Consider the following 22,261-nt stretch of genomic DNA (forward strand, 5'->3'; position numbering starts at 1 on the left):
CAAGTCCAGCAGCACTCTGATCCTGGTCTCCCCAGGCTCTTCCCAGCACACCCTGCAGCCATGACCCCATGAGGCTCTTCTAGGCGAAGCCTGCCCAGGGATGCCCGTTTAGCATAAGCCCTGGAAGGTGGGGTGCGGGTGGTGTGAGCTATCAGACAGACCTGTGGGAGGGGCAGGGACTTGTGGCTTCAGTGACTGGAAGGAAACACGTTATCTCCTCACTTCTTGATAAGGCAAGGTCAGGACTGGGTCAGGCTCAGGCAGGGGTTTCGATGTGGGATTCAGTCCCCAGAGGAATGGCAGCCAGGGGCTTTCTGCCCAGTTGAGCTCCCCGCCCCCTTCCTCTGAGGCTCAGTGCCTGGGGTTTGGGTGTTTCTACAGCACAGCAGGAGGAGGGTGCTCTGGGGACAGTCCCAGCCAAAGCAATGGGATGTTCTATGTACTCAGAACATGAATTGCGGGGAGGGCTGGGAGGCTATATGATGTGGCAAAGGGGGGTAATATTAAGTGCTTTTTTTCCACGGGTCCTTTTCCTACCCTGTGTTCTTTGCCCCACTTTCATGCACTTGAACTTCAGGCTAAATCTAGGTTAATCTCTCCTGAAAGGACCATCCAGTAGCGCACAGTTGCCTGGGGAGGAGAGGCCCGTCTGTTGAATGGGGTTTTCCCAGTAAGAGGGATTGACTGGCAGGGAGGGGATCCTGGCTACTACTTGCCATCCTCTGACTTTGGGAGCCACACAAGGAAAAGTACCATGAGGTTCTTCCATCATGGCCTGGGGATCATTCTTTTCACTGCTCCTGACTTAGTGGAAGTGAAGGGCATGCAGGACTTTGGGCTGGGGAAATGACTGAGTTCTATCCCTTAGGAAAGGCAATGGAGTGGGACTCGAGGCTCATCTGCCTACATTCATATCTGGGCTCTGAAGACAATCGACTTCTCTGTGCCTTCATTTTCCCGTGGCTCAATTAGGGATCATGCCACAGGGTCTGCCTGCTGTCATCGTAGTGAGGCTTAGATGAATGAGCGTGCTGGAGAACTTGGAGCAGACCTCAGTACGGAATATGGTGTCTCCGCTGATGATTGTCACTGGAATGGGTCGGGGGCAGGGGGAGGTCAGCGGGAGCAGGGGAGGTATCTGGGTCTTGCATTCAGCTAGTTCTTGTTCAGCCCCTGGCCCCACCACTTGGCTGGCCATGGCATCCTAGGCAGCTAACCTGAAGTGCTCTGGACTTTGGCTTTGCCATCTGTCAAATGGGACAGCTCCCCACCTAACCAGGCCTGTTATGAGGCTTGTGTGGATGGTGAGTATGGAGCCTGGCAGGTTGGCACACAGTAGATACACCACATATTCTTTTTTTAAGCTCAAGAGTAATAGTCTACCTGGATCTTAGGTCTGACTTTTAAAAACCTTAGGGGTCAAGGACAGGAAAGTGGTGGTCCTTTCTGTACCAACTCAGCCTTCACCTCAGCCCCTGAGCACCACACAGGGAGCCTGGGAAATTGATAAGGCCATGGGGTAGTGTCCAGAAGTGTGTGGTCAGCTGGGGACCTTGGGCAGGACAAGCAGGGAGAGCGAAGCAGAGCCTGGTTTGGGAGTAGGTGACATTGTGTGTGTCCCCAGCAGGTATGCCTCCTCCCACCCATGGCCTGGGGGAGCAGGGCCTACTCCCTTGGAACTGACAGTGCCCAAGGGGATAGTGAGTGGGCTCAGTGGGCTGATGGTCCTGGGAGCCACATCTCGGAATCCCCTTGGGCTCTTCCCTGCCCTGCCTAGTCAGGCCTTTGGGAGGCAGGGAAACAAAAGCTGGGGTTCCAGACCTTCCCCCTCTGGGGATTGGCTTAAAGGCCTTTGCCAGGGTTCAGGGTCAGGCACCTCCTGGCGTCAGGGAAGGAAGTGTGTGAGTGTGCATGCATGTGTGTGTGGTCTGTCTGTCTCTGTGGGTAGACCAGCAGGGCTGGGTGTGGGTAGAAGCGGGAAGGGTGAAATTCCACAGCCCCCCCCCCCTTGATGAGCCAGCATGCCACTGACACACATACTCTGGGCACCGGAGTCAGCCCACCTTCAGCCTTTGCTGAGGCCGGGGGTGGGGGGGTGTGGAGCACTGCTCAGGAAGAGCTAAAAGTGGCAGAAAACATCCTGTTTGAAAGCAATGAGTTGCCATATTTAACCCCTGCAGCACTTGCCCCGCCTACACCCAGTCTGCAGGCCAGCATCCCAAACACCTGTCTTTGAGGCTCTCCTGGGGCAGCAGTCTTTGTTGTACCACTCCCAGCCCCGCTGAGGTGTCTTGGCGGGACTACCTGGGCTGAGGTCTTTTCCCAGGCATCAGCCATGCGCCAGGCCACCCTCTGGCTCTGCTCCCCACTAAGCATCCCTCAAATCTGGGGGTGGGGGCCGTGGAAGCAGCAAAGCTCCCTTAGAGAAAAGCCCTTCCGGGAATCCTGGGTGGCTCAGTGGGTTAAGCATCTGCCTTTGGCTCAGGTGGCCTGGAATTGAGTCCTGCTTCGGGGCTCCCTGTTTAGTTGCGGGGGGGCTCTGCTTCTGCCCCTCCCCCTCTGTTCCTGCTCATTCTCACTCTCTCTGTCTCAAATAAATAAATCTTAAAAAAAAAAAAAAAGGGAAAAGAAAGCCTTTCCTCCCTCCCAACATCCTCTGCTGTGAAAGAAACAGGAGCACCAACAGCAGGGACCATGTGCTGGTTGCTGTCCCCCTACTCTTTCCCCGCTGCTTCTTGCTACTCCCTGCTGCAAGGGAGGGCCCGTCCTGGCTGCCTCCTGGTTCCCACCCCTCAGCCCTGCCAGTGATGACATGGCACGCCAGTGCCCAACAAATCACTCTGCCACGTTTTCCACCCCTGATCTGGAGACTAAAGTCTCTGGAAAGAACCTCACCACTGCTCACTTGGCTCACCGGAGGACTGGCTATGAGGTCAGTGTAAGCTGCAGATGAAGCATTTCCCTTTTGTCACCGCAGAGTACTTTTGGTCGGCTGCATCTGTGACCTCACAGAGGGCATCCCTAGGCTCAACTTCCTTGGTCCCCTGCTCCTTCGGGTGGGTGTTATACTCACTAGCCAACGCCTCACTGGCCTTCTGTCTTCCTGGCGCAGGTGCTCGCCATGGGAAGGAGGGGGCCAAGGGAAGGAAGAGAATACTACCCCGGGGTTGGCACACACGGGGCAGGTCCCGTGTCAGCAGCACCCGCGGCAGCCCTGCGGAGACCCAAAGCCCACTGGAGGCGCAGGGGTGGAGGCTCCGAAGGGAGGGGCCTGATGACTCTTAGGCCAGGGCCCCAGGGGACTGTCCCGCATAGCAACGTTCCTTCCCCAGCTCCAGTTTCTTCTCTGTCACCCTGGCCCGCACAGTGTCTGCTTGCCATGCCTGGGACTGCCAGCTCTCAGGCCGTATATGCCTGGGCCCCTTTTCCACCTCTGGACTCTGGTCCTGGGCCCTGGCTCCTTAGTAGCAGCAAATAACCCCAGACAGGGCTGAGTTTTCTCTTGGTGCTCCTAAAATGGTGCTGTTTCTCGTGGGCCTCTGGCTGCTGGGTCCAGCCTTCTGTGTGGCCTGCCTCAGGGTCAGGACTCCCCAGCCCCTGGCCAGCATCATTCCCAATGTCTAGGTGGCAGCTCACAAAGTTGCAGGAAGGACCTGTTGCCATGCTGGGGTAGCCTGTTCTTCCAAATCTCCTGCATCATGGCATGTCCAGGAAGCCCGTGTGATGATGTGCCCTTGTTAGGCCAATTTGACTGGTTTTCCCCACTCCCCACACCCACATTTGATTTCTCTTTTTTCCACCAAATCCACCAGATGTTTGGTCGCCTGAATGACACAGACTCTGTAGCAACATCACAATGACGGAGAGTTGCAACATCTCAGCTGACCTGGGGTTAAGCCACAAGCATCCTAGACAGTTTCTCCTATTGCCCCACGATGGTTTTGGGCCTCTGGGATCCCTGTCCACGGCTTGGATGTGTGGACTGGCTTCTGGCTTCCCCGGAAGCCCGGGGGAGTTGGCTTGGACGTGGGGTGGGCTACAGGAACAATGTCGACAAACACACAGGCGCTTTTTCTTCTATTTGTAATTGTTTCAAAATTGTGCAATGTCTTAGATACACAGACGGGCATATAAAACATAAAATAGTGTTTTAATAATAATAAAAATAGTAAGATACCATATACCTACCCCTCAAAGAAATAGAATATAGTTACTACAGAGGCCCTCTGCATGCTTTTCCCCAATTACAATCCCTCAAAGGTATCTGTTAATCATTCCTTTTTTTTTTTTTTAAGTCTCTCTATATCAGTCTCTCTCTGCATGTGTATATATAAACATTACAGTTTAACAAGTATCAATCTCGCTGTGATAGGGCTGGGCAGTGGCATCAGTATTAGTTCCCAGTATGGTTCCCAGGAGAAAAAAAGCTGAGACAGGTAGGGGATATACAGCTGCCTGCAATCAGGGTTCCCTCCACCCCTATCCTTATCCATCTCACTTTCTTCCTTTGGTTTGAAGCTCTTCGTGGAATTAAAAAAAAAATTTAAATATTTGCTTTTGGCCTGTTCTAATCATAGCTGCTAGAGATACCCCAAGCTTTGGGCTTCTCTGGGCCTCATTCGCCTTTTTTTGTTTGTTTTTAAAGATCTTATTTATTTATTTGACCGAGAGGGGTACAGTGAGAGAGGGAACACGAGCAGGGGGAGTGGAATTGGAAGAAGCAGGCTCCCCACTGAGCAGGGAGCCCGATGTGGGGCGTGATCCCAGGACCCCAGGATCATGACCTGAGCCGAAGGCAGATGCTTAATGACTGAGCCACCCAGGCATCCCTCTGGGCCTCATTTGTAAAGCGAGTGATTAATAGCATTTATGTCCTGGGTGATATGAAGAGTAAATGGGATAAGACTTGAAGGGCTTTGATACGCCAAACTCCAGCTCAGAGATTGCATTGGAAAGAAGCTCAGAGCCTCCCAAGGGCCCCCCAGAATCTACCCCTCTGACCTCAGGGTAAGAGAACATGGCACTGGCTCATAACTGACTTTCTCAAGTTTCTTCTGCTCTGAGGGCCCTTCCTGCCCTGGGGCCAAGGGGCACTTAAGCCTGCAGTGGCCCTTGTGAGGACCCAGATAAAGGTGGGAGGTAGCAGGGTCTGAAGCCTTTTGGGGAGACCTGAGGAGCTCTGAGCCCGAGAGCGGGAAGCCGAGGGCTCAATTTGCCTAATGGAAGAGTTAGGTCAGCTGCTTCCTGAGAAGGGTTTCCAAAAGCCATTAGTTTTATTCCCTCTATCTTTCCTCTCTCAAGTGTGAAATCCATCTCAAGATGAATGCCTATTTATAAAAGCCGTCTCGGAAAACTGAAAATCAGTTAATTGTCTGTGACTCACATTATTCAGAAGGATTCTCAAATCAAGGTGTAAAATTTATAACGGAGGGGAAAAAGGAAGAAGAATTAGGATTTTGATTACGTTGGTGCCAGGACAATGGGGACACGGGCGTGTCAGGGCTGAGCCGTGTTGAGGGGAGGAGCCGGGATGGCAATAAGAGGGTCTGATTCGGGCATGTGATCGATTTCCTGCATTCCTCCCACCTTCTAGGGGGAGGGGCTGAAGGCTTCTATCACGTGCAGACAGACTAAACACGTCACACAAACGAACCCACCTAGTGGGCAGCAAGTGTGTCCTCTGTACCCAAACCATACCGTGAATGGCTTCTTACTCCCAACATGGGGAAGGGAGCTTCTGTTCCACAAAGAGTCAGGAGGGGAAGCTGCCTCGTGTGTGGAGACCCACGAGATGAGGGCACCCCAGAAGTCCTGCTCAGGCCTGGGACCTGGGGAGCCGCCTGGCCTCACTGAGCTTCCTCCAGATGGGGGTAGAGGTATAAAGGATGCCAGGCAGCCTTGGCACTGACTCCAGCTCCGGCCTTGGCCTGACGGCTGCTTTTGCAGGGATGGAGGCCATGACAGCCAGCGCTCCCTTGCCTGACCCTGGTGACTTTGACCGGAATGTGCCCCGAATCTGTGGGGTGTGCGGAGACCGAGCCACAGGCTTTCACTTCAACGCTATGACCTGCGAAGGCTGCAAAGGCTTCTTCAGGTGAGTCCTCCCCAAGGGCAAGGGGAAGGAGAAGCTTCTCTCCCATGAAGAGAACCCCTGCCTCTTCCACGTCTCCTTCCTTCCCGTGCTCATTGAACATGCCAGTTCTTAAAGCCACTGGAAGTACTGGGGTCTTGGGGAGAATATCTCCTTCCTCCCCTCCCCTCAGCTTCAGCTCTGTCCTCTGCCCCTCTCAGAAATGGTTTTTCTGAGGTTGTTATCTAGGTCCCCATCTTTCCATGACTCTCTTGACCCATGGCCTCTACCCTACCCCGTGTGTCTGTCCTTCGGGACTAAGCCTCTTAAAAGACTAAAGATTACAGGCCTGTCCTCAGGGAAGCCCCAGAACTTGGCCTCAGAGCTCGTCCTCTGATCCAAATCAAACCATTCCTTAGAACGAGGGGAACTGCACCCGGGCTGGATCTCCATTCTCGGTCTGTGCCCATGTCTTCACCCGTGGCTCTCTGTCCCAGGTTGGAAAGCTCAGGCAATGTCAGCAATGTGCCAGCATTCCTACTCAGTCAGGGCCAGTTTCTCTACCAACTGTCTCTTCTCTCCTCTAGTGAGCCCAGTGTCACAAGTGCCAACAGTATGGGGAAAGTACTGGAAAGGCTGGACGAAGGGTGTTCCCATTGAAAGCCGGGAAGGCAGGATGGGAAAGTGTTGCATTGCAGCGTAGGTCTGTGAACCAGGAGAAATGTGCATTTGGAATATATTGGAGAGAGAACAAGAGGGAGAAAAGCCTGGAAGAAACCATCAAAGAAAGAGCTTCTGTGGAGTAGTCTTAATTGAAGGTGAATAAAGAGATAAAGAGAACAGGGCCTTTGGCCATTAAGAGAGGAAAGAGTGAATCAAGTCCAGAATAGGGATGTCAACGTTGGCCTAGTTTCTCTGAACGGAAGGGCTCACCCAGTGGCTTTGAGGGCAGAGTGAATCAGAGCCTGGGACTTGTATGGTACCTGCCCACCCCCCACCCCCAACTCAAGGACCCATGGGCCGTCTGGGAACACAGCTCCCAACTCACCTGCCCTCTGTCCCAGGAACCAGCAGGCCTGGAGTTTCATTGCCCTGAGCATTCGCTGGGCAGCGGGGTTTCTGTGGGTGCTAATTGACTGTTTGGCCTGGCGCGGGCTGCCCGCTTGGCTTCCTGGCAGGCTGCTCCCAGCTTGGGGAACCAGACGGGCAGCATCGCTGGCTCCAGGTCCTGTTGGCATGTCTCTGATTCCTCTGCACTTCTGCAGGGGGGCCTTCCAGAGCTCTGGTGCCACCTGGACCCTCTCCTGCACGTGGAGAAGGAGGGTGGTGGCACGCATTGGGGCTGCTTCCTATCAGAAGAGCAGGCAGAAGTGCATGGGCTGTGGAGCTGGCCGCGCCATTGCATGTCCCGGTTCCAATCTTCTGACTTCTCTGTTTCGGTTACCTCAACTAAGTGCCTGAGTATATCTGACCTGTTCCATACATAGTGTTAATCTGAGGGTTGATGAGATGAAACACATGAAAGTGCTTTAAGAGACATAAAGTGGGGGACGCCTGGGTGGCTCAGTTGGTTAAGCAGCTGCCTTCGGCTCAGGTCATGATCCCAGCGTCCTGGGATCGAGTCCCACATCGGGCTCCTTGCTCAGCAGGGAGCCTGCTTCTCCCTCTGCCTCTGCCTGCCATTCTGTCTGCCTGTGCTCACTCTCTCCCCCTCTCTCTCTCTGATAAATTAAAAAAAAAAAAAAAATAAAAAAAAAAAAATAAAAAAAAAAAAAGAGACATAAAGTGGTTCAATCATTAGGTGTCTGCTTTCTGCTCGGGTCATGATCACGGGGTCCTGGGATCATCCCCGTTTCAGGCTCCTTGTTCAGCCAGGAGCCTGCTTCTCCCTTTCCCTTTGTCTCTGCTTGTATTCCCTCTCTTGCTGTGTCTCTCTCTGTCAAAAAACATACAAAATCTTGAAAAAAAATAAAATAAAAGACATAAAGTATAAGGGTGCCTGGGTGGCACAGTCAATTAGGTGAGCGACTCTTGGTTTTGGCTTAGATCCTGATCTCAGGATTGTGATCTTAGGTCATGGTCTCAGGGTCATGAGATCAAGCCTCGTGTTAGGCTCAACGCTCAGCACAGAGTCTGCCTAAGAATCTCTTCCTCCCTCTTCCCCCTGCTTCTCCTCTCTGTCTCTCTCTCTCTCAAATAAATAAATAATTTGTTTTAAAAAGATGTAAAGTATAATATATTATTTTTGAGCCTGATAGGTCAATACTTAATGTCCTTCATGGAACACTGTCTTAATAAAAGAAACACAGGTCTCTCCAGCCATCTACCCTCCTTTTGTTTTTTCATTCATACACTCGCTGCCCACATTTGAATGAGCATTTATGACCAAGGCACTGGGCTAAGAGCTGGCAATGTGGGGACTCTCACCAAAGGTCATAAGTCACCCATCTGCCACCCAAGGTCTTCCACAGTTCTTGGGGCTGTTTGGTGAATCCATAGACATCTGCCCCCCAAGCCCCTATTTCTAGGCCACCTATCCCTGGGGGTCAGCTCTGGGAGCTGAGACTCTCAGGTGGCTGCTTATGAGGTCAGGACACACTGGAGGTCAGTTCCTCACTAGAGTGTCTCCAGCCCCGAGCACCCAGGCTTCCTGCCCTCGGATACACAGTTAGGCTCCAAATCCTCAAGACAGGGCTGAATTAGGATCTGGGTGGAGGGAGGACAGGTCCCCTCATGCCAAGGGCCAGGTGTGGGAGATGGCCAAATGGACAGGGACGGTGTGTTTGCATATCCACGTCACCACCGGGGGCTCTGACACCCATGCACACATTAAGCTGCTGTCCTCCACCCTTGGCCCCTCCCTCCAACAACCCCTGAATGAAAGTACTGGTATTATGGGCAGCTTGCTGCTTTTGTCTCATTACCCTGTCCTGGTCTGTCTTCTATCTTTACCTTCCCTGCCTTGAAGACTGGGCCAGGCCATGCTCTCCGAAGAGCCAACATCTCTTATTGTTTGTCTTGATTTTGTTTGATAAACATAGGCATACCCTGATGGTCGGTCTTCATTATTCGTGGGTTCTGTATTTACAAACTTGCCCACCAGTTGAAATTTCCTTGTGATCCCCACATCTGTACTTCCAGAATTTTCATGGTCCTTTCTGGGCGTGCTGAGTGGTGAAAAAGTCAAGTGCCCCGAGGCACATGTTCCCAGCCACGGAGGAAAAAGGTGATGCTCTGCCTTCTTGTTTCAGCTACAAAAAAAGTGTCCTTTGGTGGGTTGTCTAGCGCCAGGGTTTTTGCATTTGGGGGCTCTTCAATGGTGATCTCACTGTTTGAGATGGCCCTTAGCACAACGCCAAAGTGCTGTTAAGTGTCCCTAAGCACAAGAAAGCTTTGACGTGCCTTATAGAGAAATCTGTGTTCAAGAAGCTTCGTTCAGACATGAGCTATAGTGTTGTTGGCCGAGTTCAGTGTTAATGAATCAACAATATATACTAAGTAAGGTGTCTTTAAATAGAAAGCACACATGAAACAAGGTGATGTATTGATAGATTGATGAAAACATTGTGATCAGAGGCTTGCTGCAGGCTAACCCTAGGAACAATGGTTCAGTGTGTGTTGATTCAGCCTTCACTGGACTTCGCAGAATGTAACTGCTGCCAATAAGAATCAACTAACTATACATAATTGCTCCTCTTTTCTCCCCCCTTTGCCTGCTTCTCCTTTGCTTCATCCAAATTCGGTGTTTTGCCATCTTAGTCTAGTTCAAATAGAACCCTCTTGTCACTTATGTCTGTTTGCAAAATCCTGATCCCAGGAAGAAAAGTTTCTACCAGTGGGGGTGCCTTCTCTGTGTCCGGCTCTGCATCCTTAGGAAGACAAAGATAAGCGCAACCGGTCCTTGCTCTCGGGAGTTCATCCTGCCCTTTCACGGTCATTCTCAAAGAGCATCCCTTCAGTGCTGGGTCACTGACGATTCTCTAAGCACTGGGGACCGGTAATCCCATTTGACCATCCAGCGTTTGGTGTGACTTCCAAGATAGTCAAACTAACCTGCTCTAGGAGCTAGCTGTGGTCATCCTAGCAGGTCCAAAACTCATATTCAAACTAAAATAGGATTATGAAGGTTGGACAGTGAGCACAGTTCTATTGATCGTTGGTCAAGAATTAGAGACCATCTCTGGCCGTTCCTCCTACAAGTTATTTCATGCTGTTTTTGCTTCCTGTTCCCTGGAATGTGTGGACATCCTCCAGGAAAAAGGGTATTTCCAGGGTGAATAAAGTGTTGGCATAGGCAGGCTTCTAAGAGGTTATGTGTCTCCGTTATGTTAACACTGGAGCAGACATAAGGGCCACAGAGGGAAAATACGTAGGTCTACTACAGAGTAGAAGGTGGGTGATGAAGGAGGTGAACGAATCTCTGGTCATGGATGGCTGCCTAAGTCCAGGCTCTACTATGAAGGGAAAGGTGTGAAGGACAGAGAAGAAAATCAGAGAGACTCCTTTGATGAGGAGATTGAAGAGGACAGTGAAATTTAAGAAGTGGTCCTGGAAAGCAGGGTTGAGAAACAGATCACTATTTGCCTCTCCTTCTTGCCTTTTTCTTACCTATTGATACTTTCTTAATCCAGACGCCTCACGACCAGTGCCGAGCTAACAAATACAGTGTGGAGAAATGCCTTCTTGTTCGGTGGGCCCAAGGTTCTCAGGAACCGTGTTTGTTATGAGTCTTGTGGAGTGCAGGGTCAAAAGGCAGGCTGGTAAGGATCTGGGAACACGAGGAGTGTTCTGGCTTCCAGGAAAGCCCCCCAGCGGATACCACGGGAGCCGTGATGTGAAAGTGAGCAGAGAAATGGGGCAGAGGTCCAGGGACTTAAAACTCAAGTGCTCACAGGCACTGGAGGAAACAAAGAGGAGAGAGGAGCAGCTGCCTAGGGCATTCTATGGGCACAAGTAAATGAGTCACCACAAAGTGAGTGTTGCTGGAGAAAACTTTGTCCAGTTCGGCTTGGCGGCTGGCCCTCTTCCACGGTGGCTCCAGACTGTGAATGAAATAAAACAAGGAAGGTGATCTATGGACCAGGCAAGAGTTGTTTTGGAAGCTTGGATAGAGGAGGTCAGAATATTTAGAGAGGAAGTATCTCTGGAGTTGTCAAGAAAGGCAGTGGCAAGCGTGTGAAGGAGATCTTGTCTGTCTTTGGTAGCTCAGCACTTGGATCAAGGCTCATTGGCATGGAGTCACTCTCAACACACGTGGGGGGTCCTCTCTGTGCTATGGCGCCAGAGGTGACCTTACACTTCCAACCTGCCCTTTGCAGGGACTACTTCTATCCCAGTGGTTTTGTCCTAGAGGAGACCTTCAAACAACCTCTGCTGCCTGCTCTTGGACTTCTTCTTTTCTTTTAGTTTACTTGAGAGAGAGATAAGTGAGAGAGAGAGCACAAGCTCAGGGGTGGGGGCAGAAGGAGAGAGAGAAGCAGACTCCCCACTGAGCAGAGAGCAGAGAGAGCGGGGCTCCATCCTAGGATCCTGGGACCATGACCTGAGCTGAAGGCAGATGCTTAACTGGCTGAGACCCCCAGGTGCCCCTGGACTTTAGCGGTATATATGGACTGCTGCTCTGGCTTGGATTGAAATAGGGTACATTCATGATGAGGACCGTAGTAGGGAAGAATTAGGGAATTAGGGACCGTATTAGGGAAGCCTTGGAATCAAACAGATCTCGATTCTGATCCCACTTTCACACTTATTAGCTGTGGGACATGAAGTGGGAGGTCTAACTTCCCACTGCCTTCTCCTCCTACCTGTAGCGTAGGGACAGAGTCCATCCTGCAAGGCTGGTGAGAACATCGGCGGTAACGCACGGAATCCGAGCAGAGAAGGCCCTCAGCAAGTGCTCGTCGTTATCCTCGTCCTTCTGCACGGTTTATATCTGAGAACAGACAGCCTTTTCTCTCCTCTGTCATGGAACCTGGAATGTGTGTGTAAATCAACCCTGTATATGGTTTAAAAAAAAAAAAAAGTAGCAGCAGCCAATAGTTCAAAAGGACATCTCAGTAAAAAGTAGGTCTTCTCTACTCAACTCTCACATCCCTACCTCCTCTGGAAGCTGTCACCGTGACCAACTCATTGCGTTCGCTTCCAAATTCTTGATATCAGAGCATGAGTGTGTGTGCATGCACACACACACGTGTGCACAGGAAGGTAGGAGTATACTATCCTCACTCTTCTGCCTCTTGCTTTGATCTACTCCAGAACACGTCCTCAAGCTAGTCCCCACGGCCACATTCTTCCTCCACCCTTCCTGCTGCCCTGTCATTTCATATGGAGTTACTGTACTGTAAGGGACCAGTTCTCCATACAGTGCTGCCACGACCACCTTTATGCACATGTCTTTGGGCCCATGGGCTGATTGACTCACAGGATGAATGCCTGGAAGTAGGTTCACTGCGTTAAAAGCTCTGTGCCTTTTATATGTCGGTGAATATGACCCAATTGCTGTCCAGAAAGGGGGCTCGTGCTCTTTGCCACGGTGTTAACCAGCTTTCTGTAGAGTTGGCTTTTTAAACTCTCCCGAGAAGCCCTTGATGCTGCCACATACAAAGGTACCCTATGGGTCCCGACCTTGTTGGTCTTTCCAATGGGAGCTCCACTAGGCTCCTAGATCCAGTCCAGGCTCTGAGATTTCTATGATACTCAGGGTTGCAGTGGAGACAAAGCCAGAGCTGTCGCTTGGCCCCAGGCTGGGGTTTTTCAGGGTGGGTCTCTGGTGATGGGGCCACCGAACCAAGAAGGACCCCCTACGGTCCCAGGCCTAAGTCCCTGGCCTCAGGCACTTCATGCTTCTGTGAACAGCTTGTCTGTCATGTTTTGATGAATTGGTCAATGTCCTCTCTCACCCCTGACTTTCTAGAAACTGTCTATATTTAGCCCGGTGGCACCACCGCAACCCCTCCTTCCTGAGCTGGGGTATAATTGCCAACCACCCAGAGGATGACAGGGTCCAGGCTCAAAGAGCAGCTAAGGCAATGGGCTCCCATGGAAACTCGAAGCTCTTGTTTCTCAAAACCAAAGAAGCTCACAAGCAATTAGCATGGGGAGGGAGGCAGGACAGGGAGTGGATCTTCGGGACAAAGCACAGAGCCAGGGCTGACTGGTCTGGCTGCCCGACTCCTTGCAAGCAGAGGCTAGATGTCAGCCACATGTGCGGAAATGCCCTTAGCAGGCAGGAGAGTTGGGAAGAACCAGGCCCCAGAGCCTGAGAGACCCACAGCCCTGGCAACTGTGCTGGGCTGGACACACCTAAAAGCCGGTTTGGAGGTAGGGATGACCTCAGTCTCCCTGTTGGAGCTGGAGAGGGAGCATTCCCTCCCTGAACACTGATCGACACTCCAGAGTGTGACAGTTTTTTGTGATGGCTACCCTCCATCTTCCTGGCTACAATTCTAGGGTCTGGTCTCTGATTCTGTATTCAAGAGGAGTCAGGGAAGAGCTGCTTAGTATAATTTTTCATAATAATAGTTCAAGAACTCTATAAATTTATAGGCTACTTTCTACATCACTCAAATACTGTGAAGACATGGGACAAAGTCGGTGTTCTTTGGGATAAAGTATGGCAAAGGTTGAAAAGCACAGGTGTGAGCCTTGTGGTGGGATAATTGTGCCTTGGCTGGAAGGACTTTTTTTTTTTTTAAGATTTTTTTTGTTGTTGTTTATTTGACATACAGAGATCACAAGTAGGCAGAGAGGCAGGCAGTGAGAGAGAGAGGGAAGCAGGCTCCCTGCTGAGCAGAGAGCCCGATGCGGGACTCGATCCCAGGACCCTGAGATCATGACCTGAGCCGAAGGCAGAGGCTTTAACCCACTGAGCCACCCAGGCACCCGCAGAAGGACTTTTAACATTTTCTTTCTTCCCTCCCTCCCTTCCTTCCTTTTCCTCCCCCTCCTCCTCTTCCTCCCACTTTGCTTCTCAGTATTCATGAGCTTTCTACTCTAACTACAAAGCTGGAAGCAAGGACATTAGGGTTTTCTCGCCTAGTATTTTCTTTGAAGCCAGCTCTGCATATTTTTGGATTCCTACACAACCTCGTCAGAATCCACGCCTACTGTCCAGCAGAGCTGGGCTGCGTGGCTATCTCCAGCACTCCTGTGTGTGGAAGCCTGGGGTGGGCTTCAGATTTACAGTGAGGAAGATCAAAGAAAGATGATAGTGCCACAGCCTCCTGAGCCTCCTTGCAGCTGCGCGTGTGCCCCCAGTGAGAGTCAGAGGCAGGTGTCCTAGAGCCCAAGGAAGGAGGGATAGGTCCTTGGGGGACATGGGGCTGCCTCCCACCTGGGGGGCTCAGAAGCTCTCAGCCCCCAGCACAAGGCTGGGGAGGGGCTTTGGCTCATGTGTTTGGAGGTGCCACATGTATGATATGTTCCTTGTGGTGCCCCAAGCCCTAGAGAATTAATAGGAAGAGCTGTGAGCCAGACAAGACAGTGGGTGGGAGAGAGCAGACCCTCAGCTCCTGGGCAAAGTGCCTGGTTGTTTAAAAAAAAAAAAAAAAAGGAAATGAGAGTTCACTCTGAATTAGAAACTTCTGGCCCTTAAGTAAGTTTAGAGAACTACGGGCATCCTGGGGACTGAACATTTGTGGTAACAGGCGGAGCCTCAGGAACCATGAGTGGGAAGGAGGAGAAGGAGTAAAGGGGTGAATGAATCTCATGTCCTCTGGTGATGTAGTAGCTCATTTCAGGTAGCTAAGGTGCTTCCACATTTGCCTGTCCCTCTGGAAAACTACCAGAGATGGATGGAGACTCAAGGAGAAAGGCTTTCTGTTTCCAAAAGCCTGGTATGTGATCTCTCCCTGGGTAGTCACCACAGAGTGGGTGTGGTCATTGGTGGGCTGGAGTTGACCCCCATAGCCTCGTGTGGTTCCACCTCCCCTTGCAGCCTGGTCTACTGGGGGCCCTCTTGGGTCAGGAGAGGGCCAAGTGGGGGCCAAAGCTAAGGGCAACTACCTTGTAGGCCAGCTATCATCCTTGGTCTCGAGTTGTTCTCAAGGGCCAGCTGCCTGGAGCTGTTTGCCTGTAGGCTCCACTTCATTGAGCACCTTGAGTTTCTAGGAATGAGAGCTGTGTGTTCAATCCCAGGAGCCAAAAGCCGAGCCTCACGTCTCTAACAGCCAACTGGGGAGCCTTCACTTCTTGCTGACTCCCCTCACTGATAAGTTTCTTCCCCTCAGGGCTCTCACCTATAAAAAGAGGAGGTACACCAATAGTCTCTGGGATCCTCTAATCTTGGAGTCTGGTTACCTGTGACTACTGGCAGGCCCTTTCTGTGTTCTCTTCTCCTCCATCCCATGGGTCCTCTCTGTCCATGTTGACTGATGAGAATGTTTGTCCTAAACCCCATTTATCTTCTAGTGAATGTGAACAGTGAGTCATTTTTTTTTTACCAAGAAGCATAACTAGTGTGTGACCAGCTCATTTCTGAGAGAGGGAAATGGTTGGAGCCAGGCCCTTTTTTGTAAGGTTTGAGCATCTCCTTGGAAGATGCTGCTGGTCCGAGAGAAAGTGATTCTGCCACCATCTTTCTCTAGCTAAATCCTGTCACCTGTCCCAGGGCAAAACCCCAAACAAATAAACAAACAAAACAAAACAAAAAACAACAACAACAACAAAATGGGCCTGCCCCTACTGGGGCTGGGAACCGTATGAGGAACCCCAAGGACATAGATGATGTAGCCTCCTGAAAGTGCCATGTGGTATGGCTGGCAGCAGAAAGCCAGAATTAGGAAAATGAACCCTCAAGCTTACGCACACATGCATGGACACACACGTGTGTACACCCCACTACATAGAAGAACAGGGGGCTCAGGGGTACTGGCTTCCTAAGCTAAGAACCTTTGGCAGGTTTCTGTCCTGGCAGAACCCTTGCTCCCTCTGCCTTTCAGAAAGTCCAGGCCAGACCTCAGGGCTCCCGCACACTCATCTGGCCTTTTATCTCTGAGCATGTGATCTGGCTACCTCGAGCTATGGTTTGGTGCCTTTCTTCCTTCTCTGCGCACCTGCGCACGTGTCTGTCTCTGGACCAGGCCTGCTCTAGTCCGAGATCTCGAAACTCTGGATGACTTAAAGCTGTCCCCAGCGTCCTCACCTCCCATAATGGCTGATTACAAGCAGAGAGGGCTACTCTGCAGATTTTAGTAGTTCAAAAATGTCGCTAGGCTAATTCACTCATGTATTTCCTGTGTAATTTAAAAAAAAAAAAAAAGTGGGAAGTAGAGGACCATAAGAGTAAATTGGGGGGCCAGCCTGACCCGTTGGTAGAGCAGACAACTCTTGATCTCAGGGGCATGAATCCAAGCCTCACGTTGGGTGTAGAGCTCACTTTAAAAAAAAAATATGAAAGTGAAAATAAATAAATCCTTTCAAACATTAAAAAAAATAAAGTAAATCAGAGCAATGATGGGAGCAGAGTAGGGAGTGAAAGAAGGAGGCGAGGTGTGGGGGAGGGGAGGGGTAGGCACTGAGAGTGGCCAGGACTGGGCCCCAGATCCTCTGTGGGTAACGTGGAGATTGGGGGGGGCGGAGCTTGTGGGCAGTCTCAGTTGTCACAGCCCCTGCAGGCAGCCAGGGCAGGGGCTGGGAGGGGTGTGACCCAGAGGTGGCATGTGCTCTCTCCCCGGGCAGGCGGAGCATGAAGCGGAAGGCGCTGTTCACCTGTCCCTTTAACGGGGACTGTCGCATCACCAAGGACAACCGCCGCCACTGCCAGGCCTGCCGGCTCAAGCGCTGTGTGGACATCGGCATGATGAAGGAGTGTGAGTACCCGGGGCCAAGGCAGGGGGTGGCACTGGAAGGGGATGGTGGGAGCTGCTCTTTAGGCAGGTTTGGCCCGAGAGGTGTCTGTACTGTTCCCCTGGGGCTGTTGGCACACGGGGCCTGGAGCTGGGCCCTGCGGCCAGAACAACAGGGCCAGAGGCCCCAAGGGGGGGTCCTACAAACCTCAGTTGGATCTGTGTCTCAGAGTTCTGGGAAGGCCCCATCCCATGGGGGTGCCTCTGAGAAGGGAGAGGCAGGGCACGGCCTTCGTAAGCCCCCAGATCAGTGCTCCTCCAAGACAGATCACTGTTCTCACCTCCCTATTCCTGGACCTTCAGGGAAAAGATGAGGCTCAAGGACCCAGGGTTGTTTGGACTTCGGGAGAGTAGACTGCTGAAGTTGGGGAGGGGCAGGAGTTTGGGGGAGAAGATGTGCTCAGAGCCTGGCATCCAGGTCCCTCCCCACCCCAGCCTTTGGGCCACTCTGGCCCCAGGAGCAGATCTGGGGAAACCAGGGGGAGAGACTCTGTGAGGGAAGCACCAGACTCTGGGATGGCCCTCGGCATCCAGAGGGAGAGAGAAGGGTGAGTCTGCAGGACTCCCTGTCCAGCTCCAGGATTGGAGGAAAGGACCAATGGCAGACTGACTTGTTCTAACCCTCGGGTTAAAAACAACTGCATCTGAGCTCTGGTTACTTGGTAGCCAGAATAGCCATTGAATTCAGCAGACCCTGGGAGTGGCTAGACCAGCCTTCCCCGGGCTATAGACCAGTACCCTGGGCTGGCCCGGACACAGATGTCCTCCGCACCTTCTGTCCAGCTCTGCCTCTTGCTCACCCCTGTCTGCCGTCTGCATGCTGCTCACCTCCTCGGCCCTGGGACAAGTTAAGCTACGGACCTGAGGAGGCTAGGGAGGGATGCTCAGATGCAGGCATGCCTGGAGGCCCTTCTGGCTATGAGGTTATTGTTTTAGAGGGTGAGGGAGGCAGTTACGAGGAAGAGTCCCAGGACAGGGCTTCGGGGTGGAACACTTCTTCCTTGACAGGAAAAAAAATTCTCTTTTGTTGGGGAACAGAGACAGACTGGAAACCCTCATGGTGGCGGGGGGAGCTCCTGCTTGGGTCTTGACAGGCTCCCCCCTTGGTGGGTCACAGTCCTTCATTTCTGCTCCCGGCTCCCCAGTCAACCCTGGCAGGACTTGAAGTTTCCAGGCTGTTGTTCCTCCTCGCCCCCACAGGAGTGTGCAGGCCTGGACATGCTGATCTCTCCTAGCACTGTCCCCTGCCCCGCCCGACTTCTGTGTTTATCCTGGAACAGAGGAGGCCAGACTGAGTGCCTCATGGGGTTTCTCACACACTGGCTTAGGGCGGCCTGCTCTGTGCGAGGCACTGGTGTGGACACAAACAAAATACAGTGAACACAGCCCCTGCCCCTGCCCCCAAGGGACACATAACCCCCGCGGGGCAGGGAGTCTGGCTCTGAGGCTCTGCCAGCCAAGAATAGCACAGTTCTACCGCTGGGATTCAAAGTCAGACTCTGCCCCAGAGGTTCTGTGTGGGACCAGCCTCACTGATGCCCCCGACACTCTTCTCCTATGTCTTGGGAAGAAGGAGATGTCTGATCAACTTCGAATAGGAAGAACACTTAGAAATCATCTGAGACTCAGAAAGGTAAAAATACCAGGATCGGAGTCAGAAAGCAAGTCTCCATGTCTGCTTCTAGATCTCCTCTGGTCCCCAAAGACAGCACTGCATCCACGGTGATGAACAGGTCTGGGGAGCATCAGGGTACCCCTAGGAACACCATGTGGTGATGGGGGCCAGCAATCCAGAAGTGGGTGCCCACCCCAAACCTTAACGGCTTTGTGCTTCAGCCACCACAAACCCAGGCCCAGTCCTCCCCAACAGAGCCCTGCACCCCCCCCTGCTGCATGCCCAGTGCAGCCCCCTGTTCCCCACTCCCGGGATGCCCTCGGGGAGCTGTGGTGAGGTAGCCCGGGGCTGCAAGAGCTGAGTTCTTGGAGCCTGGGCCACAGAGCTCCCGTTGAAAGAAGACCTTGAGCCCTGCTAGGCTTGTTCTCTCCACTACTCCAGAGGAAGGTCCTTCAGGAAGAGCTGTAGTTCTCAGCCTCAAGTCAGCCCAGCTGAGAGAAGTCCATTACAGTGGTCTGAGCCTGGAGCTCCCAGCTCAGAACCCGAGGAGAGCTACTCATTTATCATGTGGGCTTAGGCTGCCTTAAGGCTCAACCTCCCAGAGACAATTTTGTGTCAACATTTGTAAAACCACAGGACAGCCCAGGGCTCCCTCTGAAGGCACTGCAAACATAGGGTCCCTTCTGGAGAAGCAGAGAGGGGGCCCTTCCCTAAAGGGAACTCAGGAAGGGGAAAGGGATGGGTGTGGGAACAAATGTTTATGGAGCACCTACCTGCATCAAACACGGTGCTTTCTTATTAAATTCTCCCAAGAATCCCTAAATAGGTGAATACTTCTGTAGTTTTTTTCTTGTGTGTGTTTGTTTTTTTGTGGGTTTTTTGTTTGTTTGTTTTTTGTTTTTGTTTTTGTTTTTTGTAGCTGGGGAAGCTCAGAGGAATTCTGATTTCGTACCTTTGAGTAATAAGATGGTATGGTAGCGGCCTTCTTACCTAGGTCTGTTTGCTTCCAGATGCCAGGCCTGGGGACCCCACCCTGGTGCAGCCCACCAGGCACACTCAGTGGTCCAGAGTTCCTTCAGGCACTGCCTGGTCCCTTAGGGATGGGCTCAAGAGACTGTTCCCCTTTCTTTCTCTTCAAGTCCTAGTTGACTTGACCTTGTGCGTGGCGCCCAAGAACTTTCGTGGTTGGATTCTTGCTTCTTGTTGGCCTGTCCTGCACAAAACACCTTTATGTGAATTTGTTTGATGTTTTTACAGATGTGTGTCTTTTCTACCCTGTGTTAGTACAATACCTGGCATGGCACAGGTGCTCAGTAAATATAAGTTGAATGACTGAGCAGTAGCTCCCCATTATGCTTCCTTGTACCTCTGCATCTCCCACTGGTCTATGGGTCAGGAAGATCTCCCAAATTTGATATTGCCTGTGTTATTCATTGGGAAAGACATTATATTGTCTTCTTTAATGTTGTCCTTGGGCCACCAGGGGCAACTTGAGGTGTTTTTTTTGTTCATGCTTTCAGATCTTGACCTCCTAAGGCAACCATGAAGCGGGGAACATCTTGCATGGGAATAAATGTATGCAAAGCCATGTTAGCACTCAGCAGGGAGCCTAAAAGGAAGACAGAGAAGCTACTAAGCTGCCATACAGGTTTCCCAAGTCCCAAGGACACAGCTCATGTGTCTTATTCCTTGGAGAGCCCACCAAATGCCCTTTCAGAACCTGTTTGCTCTTTTTCAATGGCTTTCAACTCCAAAACATGTGCCCTCCTACATGATAGTAATGGCATTTTCAGTAGCTATTTGTTGAGAAAATGATTTTTTAAAAATTTCCTATGAAATTAGTAACCCCTTTTAAATAAAGACTTCCTTCCTAAATCACAACGTCATCTGCACATGTAAGAACCTGATGACTTACCCTGTCTCCAGACACTGTTGCCTGGAGAAGGGGGGTAGGGGGTGTGGATTGGTAGCCCTGGTAGAAGATGCCAGATCTCAGCACTTTTTTCTCTAATGCTGGACACCGTATGTCAGTCACCGTTTGATACAGTAATTGGGAGGAACAATGTCATAAGGTTAACCTTGAATCTTCTTAACTTTGTCCTTTTAGAGTAAATCATTTACAAACTTAGCTACTTTATTTATTTTTTCATACTCCTCAGATGGATTGGAACATTTTGTGTGTTCCATGGCTAAGGACAAGAGTCCTATGGAGCAGTCATAGCCAATTACAATCAGAGGAGCTATGGGGCAGTAGTTACAACCATGAACTCTAGAACTGTATTACCCAGGCCTGAGTACAGCCTCACCACGTGTTAGCTGTGTGACTTTGAGCAAAGTACCTAGCCTCTGGGCCTGGGGGTCTCTTATCTGCAAAATGGGAATACTAGCTCTTGCCCGAAGAGGTTGTTACGAGAACTAAATCTCTGTGAGTTGATATTTAAGAAGCATTTAACGTAGTGCCCGGTACCTAAAAAATTCTTTATTTTTTATCCATTTTTAATAACAGATCTTTTTTCTTACCTAAAACTTAATTACCATGATTTCCAGCTCCCCAACAGACTAGAAATTAACAGTTAAGAGGAAGAAAAGCACCCCATCCCCAGAGGCAGGCAGGAACCAAGAAGAGACAACACGGAGCTTACCAGAGAGGGGGAGATTGAAAGCGATGAGACGTAGCACAAGAACTCTGAATCATAGCAGGCCGAGTCACAGTGCAAGGACACAGCCCTATTAAGTCCTGAGGTCATAACCTCGCTCCTGCAAAGTCCAGTAATTGTTCCAAACGATAAGTAAAGGTTGCATGTTTTAGGTGTTCTGTTACAAGGTATGCTGTCTTGAAAATATTTCAGTCACAATAATTAAACTGAAAAGGTGAGCCGGGCTCAGTTATCTGGTGGGCTGGCTGGCATTTGCCATGTGCCATCCCGACATGGTAGGACACATACACAGTGTTAGTGCGTACTTCTCACTATCATTTCCTGTGCAAAGGACCATGACTAGCACACAGTAGGTATAATCATTATAGATGTCTTGGGTGTCCAATCTCTCAGCCTACTGAGCAAACACCATGGCCAGGAGGCTTTGCTGGGCTCACTGGCTCCCTTCCATAGGAGGGAAACCCAGGTAGCCTACCGTTCTAGTGAAGGAGATCTTGAACATCTCAGGTTCTCTCCATCCGGCCATTTACTGGAGGCTGTACTAACCATAACTATTACAGAGTGGAAGACAGTTGGGTGCCAATGTGTGTGGGAAACAGTAGACATACCACAGAAATAAGAAATGAAAGCTCAGTGCCGATTGGGACAATCCAGAAAGGCTTCATGGTGAGAGAGGGCTGAAGGCTGGATGCTGGAGAACGGATAGGACTTGTGCAGCTATGGGGGAGAGAAGACCCAGCTGGACAGGCAGCCGGCATGAGTGGAAGAGCAGTGACAGGACTGAGCGGGTTGTGTCTGCAGGCCAGCAGTCTCAACATGACCGGAGCAGAAGCTGCGTCCAGAGGCAGGGGGCAAGGGGGTTGGAGAGTTAGGAAGAAGTAAAATCATGGAGCATCTTGACTTTAATTTGGACCATGGTGAGCAGGAAGGATCCAGAAAAAGTTTCTGAGCAGGAGAGTGACATCTTAGAATCCCAAGAGATTATCAAAGCCCAGTCAAGCCGAGAAGCATGTCCAGGATGCCTGTGACATGACTAGCGGAGCACCCCCCTTAACCCCTCCCCCCCACTCCAGCC

General features: G+C 51.2%; 1 protein-coding gene across 1 annotated transcript in view; it reads left to right on the forward strand.

The window, feature by feature from the left end:
* VDR (vitamin D receptor) overlaps positions 1–22,261 on the forward strand; it is a 56,321-nt gene that overhangs the window by 17,554 nt on the left and 16,506 nt on the right. Inside the window, exons 2-3 of the mRNA XM_059185541.1 lie at positions 5,947–6,094; positions 16,748–16,878. Of these exons, the coding sequence (XP_059041524.1) occupies positions 5,949–6,094; positions 16,748–16,878 (277 nt within the window). The 5' untranslated portion in view covers positions 5,947–5,948. The remainder of the gene's footprint in view (positions 1–5,946; positions 6,095–16,747; positions 16,879–22,261) is intronic.

The sequence above is a fragment of the Mustela lutreola genome, chromosome 8 (genome assembly GCF_030435805.1).
Source record: "Mustela lutreola isolate mMusLut2 chromosome 8, mMusLut2.pri, whole genome shotgun sequence".
NCBI lineage: Eukaryota > Metazoa > Chordata > Mammalia > Carnivora > Mustelidae > Mustela > Mustela lutreola.